Raw genomic sequence first — 9,157 nt, 5'->3', positions numbered from 1 at the left:
AAAATTATAGTTTTTAAAATTTAAATTAAGAGGAATGCTAGGGGGCTAGCAATTTTGGTGTTTTGTAACCATCAATTGGCCATCAATAGTGTTTTTAATGGTGTGAGATTACATCTAATGGTGGGAAATCACTCACTTTTTGTTTTGATGGTTAAGTGCTCGACAAAAAACACAAAAGTTGCTGGCCCCCTAGACTTTTCCTTAAATTAATCTTAATTATAAATGTGTATCCTACAAAATAAGAATATGTTTTGATTAAAAATAATTAAATAATATTAAAAACTGACCAAAAACTAAATTTTATTGTACAAGTAGCATTTTTCTTTTTAACACTAGTTAATCTTATCGGCCATTTTGTGATGGTGAATTTGCCATTAACCATTTTCTTCCCATCAATACCAACCTTCAAATGGCAAAAGAAAATACTTTAAAAAAAAAATTTATTTCGTAATTAATTTATTATGGTAATATCATTTCATTGCTTATTATATGTTTTAAAAAATTAAATACTATCCTTTGTATTATTCCTTCTTTATAAAATATTTAAGAGATCCTCGGATATTTCCAAATTCCAACTACAAAAATTAAGTGTAGAGTTAAAGAAAACTGCAAACATAGATCAATGGTCACTGTTTTAAGCTTTATATCACGGTTTAAAACCGTGACTAAAGCCATGGTGACCATATATAGCTCAATGCAATAGTTACAGCTTTTTATGCTAAGGTCTCATTTTATTTTCGTTGCTGAAAAACGTCACTATTGATGTAGTAAGTAATTTTCCTTTTATTAGTAGTGCAAGTATTCGGATTTGAGTCTTGCAAATTAAAATTTTGTTTCCAGAGAGATTTCTATCCCTGCTTCAACCAAGTTAACTTGAATTAGTTATATTACTAATAATATAATGAAGATTCCGATGGTTCAACAGGTCCAAGAAAAAACAAAACAGAAAAGGAAAAAAGAATAATTGTAGTTTTTTTATTTTTTTATTATGTTTTCTTTTAAATTAAGTAATGGTCAATTGCTGATGAGTTTGAAGAAGGACAAATTACAAATAGCCCAATTAATGGGCAAGAATAGTTGAGTAGTGACAATATGAAGTTGCAGCAATTATAGTGGATGCATGAAGGATACGACGATGGCCACATGGGAAGAAAATCTTCTCAACATTATTGCTGCCATTGTTGTTTTTCATTCAATGTATTTAAAGGGTCACAGCGCATCCAAGAGAGCCAGCGTGTTTATGCATAAAAGTAGAACCTATAAAAGTTGCAAATCTTGCACCATATAAACCTGTTTTGTCTCATTAACATATGCATCAGGTTTTCATGTGTGTCTATATATATATATATATATATATATATATATATCCAAAGAATCATATGCTCCCTCTAATCTCAGAGAACTCTCTAATCATAATAAGGTTATATATGAATTACAAAGATAGAAAAAATATATATTGCTTTTATTAGAAATAATAAAAAATTAAAAACTAAAATAAAAAAATAGTTAGAATTTAGGATTTAAAATTTAAAAATTAGTGTTTAGAGTTTAGAATTTATTATTTAGAAAAGGTAAATACCAAATCGGTATCCGAAAGATTCTGGCGCTGACAAAATGGTACATGACTTTTGTTATTGACAAAATAGTCCCTAAAATATTTTAAAATTTGACAAGCGTATCTTCGAGCTCACCGGAGCAAATCTCTGACAAGCACAATCCTGACATGGCCACTACGTTTTGATGACATGGCAAAAACCCTCTCCAACCCTAATCCTTCCCCTCCAATTCATTCTCCCCTTTCCCTCCCCAACACATTCCCCCTTTCCCTTCCTGAATGCACTCTCCCCCCCCCCCTCCTCAACCCTAATCCCTCCCTCCCCCTCCCTAACTCTCCCTAACCCTAATCCCCCTTCTTTAACACACTTTCCCCCTCCCCAATCCAAAATCCCCCTTTCTGAACCCTAATCCCCTTCCCTTGCCACTTTGAACCCTAATCACCCCTTCCCAACACAGTGTCTCACACTCTCAACTCACTCTCTCTCAAAACGGAGCTCAACCTTCTCAATCTTACAGAGCCAGTGTCACCGACACCACACGGTCGCCATCTTGTCATCGGGTCTTTTGCGTCCGCTAGCATCGTCTGTCTCCTCCGACACGGCACGGTCGCCTTCAACCTTCATTGTTGTGCTTCGCGATGGCTCACGTCCCTCCTTGTGGTCGAACGTAAAAATCGACACACATAGCAGCATCGTCTCACTCATCGGCCTCGTTTCCGTCACCTCTGCTCGCTGCTCACCGCCAATTGCTGCTTGTATCTGCTTGCTGCTCGCCCCCAGTCGCTGCACTGCCTCTTCTGTCTGTGTTCCATCTTGGCTCCGTCGTGTCGTGCCTCCTCTGTCTCCGGTGTTCTTCTTCTGGACTTGTCTAAATCTGCTTCTTGCTTCAGTGGTGTCTGTATTAAGCTTTGTTTCATTTTATTTTAATTATTGTATATGAGTCTGCTTCTTGTTTCTTGCTTGTGGACTTGTATAAATCTGTCTCCTCTGCTTTTTGAATTGTAAATTAATCTAAAAATTTGGAGTATTCATGATTAAAAGAGTGAGAGAGTGTGATGGAGAAGGAAGATCTTTTGTTGGAGTAGGGTTCAAGAAGATTTTCAGGTTGAGAGAGTGAGAGGGTGCACTGGGGAGGGGGGATTAAGGTTCAGAGGGGGATTAGGATTGGGGGATTTTGGATTTTCCAGTTGGACTGTGTAATTAATTAAAAATTTTACCTTGGATTTTTCGGTGGCCACCTAACATCTTTCTCATTGGAAATGTGCTCCGTCGAGCTCGAAGACACGCTTGTCAAATTTTAAAATCTTTTTAGGATCATTTTGTCAATAACAAAAGTTAGGTACCATTTTATCAGCGCCAAAATCTTTCGAGTACCAATTTGGTATTTACATCTATTTAGAATTTAGGATTTAAAGTTAGAATTTAGAACTTAAGGTGATCGAGGGTGGGTGGCCATCGCTGGCTGAAGGGTGGTTGAATACTCACTCCTATGACATGTAAAAAGTGTGAGTCTCAGGACGACACTTTTTCAAAATTATAGATAATAGTACATTATCAAAAGTAAAGTCTTTGATACATGCAGCATCTAAGAAACTCGCCTCCTCCAAGCAGAGGAGGAGTGCGCCTTGTGTTCCTCAACCAAATCCTAATTTCTCTTGAAAAATAAGATCCTTTTACTGTTAAAAATTAATCAAATTGCATAAATACTGTAAACAAGAATAAAATGGCACTAATTTCATAATCAATATACTCTAATATTGCACGTATAAAATAGTTAACTTGTCTATTCACTTTATAATTGTATATTTATAATATTATTTTGCAACAACATGCTCGATTTAAGTGATTAAAGACTTCGTAAAGGGAGTGGAAAATGTCCCAAAAACTAGAAAGGAAGGCATACAACACCACACAAGGTGCCCTGTCCGGACCAAAAACTGGATAAAAAATTGCTATAATGGGCAACAGAATTTTTGTGGTAAAACTTGAAAAAGACAAATAACATAAAAGGACAAAGTGGCAGGACAAAGTAGGGCTCTATCAAACGTGGCATTTATTTATTCATAAATACTCAAATCTTTATAATAGATATTATTAGTGATATTTATATGAGAAGTCATCCTAAATTATAATCTTTGCACATGCTCCTTAAACTACCAAATTAGAGTTGTTTCCTTTGGACAATTATATAGTACAGATTAATATGTACAGATATTTCATCTGAGTTGATAAAAATTGACATGTATCCAAATAGTGGTTGAGTTGCTAAACCATTGTCATACGGATCAGTGTTGCTATAGTGCGTGTGGGTAGAAACTAACATTGTTTCTGTTGAGCTAGTGGTAAGCACCATAACGGGAAGAGTTCAATGATGGGTGTGGGGTCATTGCGCCATGATTTCAACGGGCCTCACTACACCAAATTAATCATATAGCTACATTTGATTTATGACCCTTATTTTAAGGGTCTCTATTCATTAATATAGTGACATTTATATATGTAATTTTTTAACGGTCACTAATGTAATCACTAATCACAGTCTCACTCTTTTTTGTTTTTATTCTATTTTTTCAGAAAACATATTCATACTTTCACCGTGAGAAAGAGAAGAGAAACTAACAACCATAGTCCATCACCGTGCTACAGTTCTCGTTTGCAGTTTGTCATCGCGGTTCAAGTTCGCTATTCACCGTCGCAGTTCGAGTTTGTCGTTCACCCTTCACCGTCGCGGTTCGAGTTCGCCGTTCGCCGTTCGCCATTCGCCGTTCACTAGCACGGTTCGAGTTCGCTGTTCGCCGTTCACCATCGTGGTTCGAGTTCGCCATTCACTATTCTCCATCGCGGTTTGAGTTCGCCGTCCCGGTCCCCCACGCTGTTGTTTCTCTTTCCCTCTTTCGCGAGTGCAAACCCTAATTCCCTCCTTTCAGCGACCATTTCTTCTCTTCCAACCACAATATTGAGCACCAATAGTGAGTATTTGATTATTCTTCTACTATATTTATTTCTCCTGCAATTTCTTTGTTGTTCTTCTGATAGTGAATAACCTATACATGATTGTTATTCTTTGGTACTGTTACTTGTGATTTTCAATTTTTCATTGATTCTTCGTCTAAGAGATCATGCTTTATATCTTATTACATGGAGGATTGTTTTGTTGGAAGCTATAAATTTTGTCTGTCTTAAAATTCATTTTGATTTTACTTGCACACAACCTGCTCGATAAAATGTTTCAACTAAAATTATGGCTGATTTGATGCATTTCTAATTAGAAGCATAGATAATAGTAAAATTAATGCACTAATATGGTATACCTCTCCTTGTCATCTCTCTCTGTTTCAAGGCTTCAAGCTCTCTCTTCGACAAGTAGCACTCCTCCACTGTAATAATATCCCCTTTTAGAGTGATTTTAATTTCATTTCTGTTGTGTTTCGCAGGGGATTACAAGATTCTTACTCACCTTAATTACTCACTTCAAAAAGGTATGTGTGCTTTATCTTTATGGAGTTATGGTAACGCTTCAATAATTTCTTTCTTTGCCTTTTTAAATAGAAAATGTTGATTTGTAAGATAAATCAGTCTTAAGTCCTGTCTCTATGCATTTTATGTTAATTTTTCCAATCCAAGTCTCTATGCATTTTATGTTAATTTTTCCAATCCAATCAGTAGCAGGAACTGAAATTATTCTAAATAAAAGATGAGGGCAATTCATTTCATATGTTTCTCCATGATTCAAAAGCTTCAATTGTCGTTTACCATGTATTTGAGCTTCAATTGATGTTCCTGCATATTTGTTACATTTGTGATGAATCTATGTGACTTAACATTTTTAATTTGTTAAGAACTTAGTAAAACTAGTGAATAATGCCAAAGTTATGACCAAATTCAAGCATTGTGAGTTCCTAGTAAACTTCATTGTTTGCTTGAAATTATCAAATTCATAGCACTTGATTAAAAAGCTGAGAGAACTAATTGTCTAACAAATGTTAAAAATCTTGACATTTTGACATGGATAGATTTAATTTCCCTGTTTTGACATGTTAAAAAAATTAAAAAAATAAAAAGCCAAGCAAATGTCTAATGTGAAAAATTTTGTCCCTTAATTTGATTAATTCTTTAATGGCATCGAGTTAGTCATTAACATGAAAGAAATAAGGTTAATTACTTTTGCCATGGCAAAGCTCAAAACATGGGAAAAACTTATTGTTGTGACGTTATAATTCATTTAGGTGTAGCTAAATGATATTTGTTCTTTATCATGGGATAATTAATACCATAAAATTTGGCATAGGTCGCTGGCACCAAATTATTTCTATGTTTTCTTTTTCATCTGTTGCATGAAGGGCAGTTACTGGGGGGTGGTGTGGAACCTGCACACATGAAAACCAAGAATGTATTTATTTTAACTAACAAATAAAAGGTTGTGTTCACATCATGGTTTTACATTTTTTGTTCTATAGTAACACTTGGATGGTGCATTAGAGCTGACGCTCAATTGGATAAGCAAGTTCACAACATTTTCTGATTTTGATTCACAACAACAACTAATTGCTGACCTTGTGAGGATACAAAATGATGGGACTGTTAAAGTTAATCTAGAAAGAAGTGCATCTGTTGCTTCAGAATTGCTAGAATTCTAGTCATTTGACGAGTCAACAGCGAGTGAAAATCTTATTCGTGAAGCAAAAACATCAATTCCACGGTTACAAATTGTCATACTTGTGGTTGGAACTAGGAGGTGACATACAACCTTTTCTTGCCATTGCAAAGAGACTTCAGGCATGTTCAAATACATATATTATAATTGATCTGATTGCATCATTTGGAGATGCAAAGTCTTTGTTTAACAATTTTGTTTTTTTTTCATACTTGTTCCTTTTCTTTCTTCAGAGATAAACTAATATTTACTTGCAGGAGTATAACTAAAACCTTTTGTAAAATCATGGAGAACTATGTGATTGCACTACTTTTGCTTTGGTGAAAGTCTACTCTTAAAATTAAAAAAAAAACTTTTTGAATGCCAGCTTTTAAACTTTCAATACATACATTTGGTACACTAAAAGGTGAAAGAATGATCATTTTTCTTGTAATATGTGTTCATGTATAAAAATTTTCTTTCTTATTCATTCTGAACGCATTTGTTAATTCCATTGGGTATGAAATTCAATTCAATGACTCTTACTTGACCAATTCCTTTTACCCTTTTAATTTTAATTTATATCCTTCCTTCTTTCTCTTCTCTTCTGTTCTTCTCTACCTTGTTATGTTGTACTCCAGTATATGACTATTCCTTGTTCCTATCAATCAATATGATCATTTCATATGATCTGTTATTGAATTTAATTTCTTTTTTTTGTTCTAGTCAAAGTCTACTCTTAAAATTAAAGATAGTGTTTGTTGCAACTTCTTAGAATATGTGACACGAATATCATGAGTTCTTGGCCTTTTTTTTTTGTTAGTAGTTTGGACTGAAGATACATTTTGGGCCTAAATTGTAACCCTCTTAGTTTATCTTTGTCCATGAAAAATATAATTTCCTTTTCTTTACAGAAAAAAAAATATAATTTCCTTATCTTACTTTTTATAATAATATTCATGCTCTTTTTATTCGTTCTCTATTCCCTTTAATTATATTTTTTACTATGTTTTTACAGGTATGAAGAGAAAAAGACTAATAAAGAAGTATCAAAGTCCTAAAACATCCCTCAAAGATGTTGAAGATGCTAAAATAGTGTCATCTCCTAATACAAGAGAAAATGATCATATCTCAATTTTCAATTTTACCAAATTCTTAAAGTGTGAATTTATACATGATTGTTATTTTTTTATTTAAGTAATATAGTTTTCTCTTATTTCTTTTATGGTTTTACAGGTATGAAGAGAAGAAGGCTAATAAAGAAGTATCAAAGTCCTAAAAAATCCTTCAAAGATGTTGAAAATGCTAGACTAGTGTCATCCCCTAATGCAAGAGAAAATCCTCATATCTCAATTTTTAATTTTATCCAATTCTTAAAGTGTCATCCCCTAATATTATTTTTCCTTATTTTTTTTTATATTATTGCAGGTATTAAAAGGAGAAGGCTTGTACAATTTGAAGAGGAAGAAGATGAACATATTGAACCGAATGTTGTATATGCTAAAGAAAATGTTCATCTTTCAAATGATGAAAATGGTAACTATCTCCTCTTTTAGCATACTATGATAAAAATATTGTGAAGTTTCTAATTCCTTTAATTAGGTTTCTAATTTTTTTTACTTTGAAGTTATCTTGGCACGAGAAAAAAGACATCTTCCAAGTCATTTTAGGTCAACATCTTCTAAAGGCACGAGTCAACAAGAGCATATACCTCAAAGTTCATCCATTCAAAATGAAGTTCATAGTCATAGCCTATCAGATGCTGATTTTCTTAATAATGAAGAGGTAAATGGAGTTGCTATTTCTAGAAAGAAGTGGAACACCACATGGTTTGTTATTGTTGTAGGTATGTTATTTTTTCTTATTAATTTACTAGTTCAAATAATCTGTTTTCAATTACTAATTGTCTTAAATAATAGCTCTTTTATTTTCTTTTTAGATGAACAAGGGGTTGAAAAGAGTATTGATGAGCGGATAATTTATAGGCTTTTTGGCATTATTTTAAGTAGTTTTCAGCATGTTTTAATTACTTTTTAGTATATTTTTATTAGTTTTTATTCAAAATTCCCATTTCTGGACTTTACTACGAATTTGTCTATTTTTCTGTGATTTTAGGTATTTTCTAGCTAAAATTGAGGGACTTGAGCAAAAATCTGATTAAGAGGCTGAAAAAGGACTGCAGATGCTGTTGGATTCTGACCTCCCTGCACTCGAAATAAATTTTCTGGAGCTATAGAAGACCAATTAGTGCGCTCTCAATTGCATTGGAAATTAGACATCCAGGGATTTCCAGTAATATATAATAGTCCATACTTTGCTCAAAGATAAACGACGTAAACTGGCGTTTAACGCCAGTTCCATATTCCATTCTGGCGTTAAACGCTAGAAACAGGTTACAAGTTGGAGTTAAACGCCCAAAATAGGTTACAACCTGGCGTTTAACTCCAGAAACAGCCTAGACATGTGTAAAGCTCAAGTCTCAGCCCCAGCACACACCAAGTGGGCCCCGGAAGTGGATTTCTGCACTATCTATCGTAGTTTACTCATTTTCTGTAAACCTAGGTTACTAGTTTAGTATTTAAACAACTTTTAGAGATTTATTTTGTACCTCATGACATTTTAGACGTTTCATATTGTATTTCTGACGACATGAGTCTCTAAACCCCATGGTTGGGGGTGAGGAGCTCTGCTGTGTTTCGATGAATTAATGCAATTACTACAGTTTTCTATTCAATCACGCTTGTTTCTATTCTAAGATATTCACTCGGACTTCACCCTGATGAATGTGATGATCTGTGACACTCATCACCATTCTCAACCTATGAACGCGTGCCTGACAACCACTTCCGTTCTACCTTAGATTGAGTGTATATCTCTTAGCCTCTTGGTTCATGATCAGAGTCTTCGTAGTATAGGCTAGGACTATTGGCGGCCATTCCTGAGATCCGGAAAGTCTAAACCTTGTCTG

The 9,157-nt window shown here is 34.1% G+C and overlaps 1 protein-coding gene across 5 annotated transcripts; it reads left to right on the top strand.

Moving 5' to 3' along the window:
* Positions 1–3,773: 3,773 nt before the first annotated feature.
* Positions 3,774–8,923, top strand: LOC107625430 (uncharacterized). Of its 5 annotated transcripts, XM_088506440.1 has the most exons (8): positions 3,774–3,898; positions 4,131–4,525; positions 4,991–5,035; positions 6,014–6,332; positions 7,208–7,517; positions 7,618–7,725; positions 7,817–7,974; positions 8,305–8,923. In XM_088506440.1, the coding sequence occupies exons 5-8, from the start codon at positions 7,428–7,430 to the stop codon at positions 8,348–8,350; spliced, it is 402 nt and encodes a 133-aa protein (XP_088362566.1). In that variant the 5' UTR covers positions 3,774–3,898; positions 4,131–4,525; positions 4,991–5,035; positions 6,014–6,332; positions 7,208–7,427; the 3' UTR covers positions 8,351–8,923. The 5 variants fall into 5 exon arrangements, with proteins under 5 accessions (XP_088362566.1, XP_088362569.1, XP_088362568.1 ...); XM_088506439.1 differs by lacking the exon at positions 3,774–3,898 and having other exon boundaries at positions 4,051–4,525; XM_088506441.1 differs by lacking the exon at positions 3,774–3,898 and having other exon boundaries at positions 4,052–4,525; positions 7,426–7,517.
* Positions 8,924–9,157: the final 234 nt, after the last annotated feature.

Source organism: Arachis ipaensis, chromosome B2 (genome assembly GCF_059453495.1).
Source record: "Arachis ipaensis isolate K30076 ecotype BB chromosome B2, ASM5945349v1, whole genome shotgun sequence".
Taxonomy (NCBI): Eukaryota; Viridiplantae; Streptophyta; class Magnoliopsida; order Fabales; family Fabaceae; genus Arachis; species Arachis ipaensis.
The sequence above is the reverse complement of the archived record's forward strand: the minus strand, read 5'-3'. Positions and strand labels throughout refer to the sequence as shown.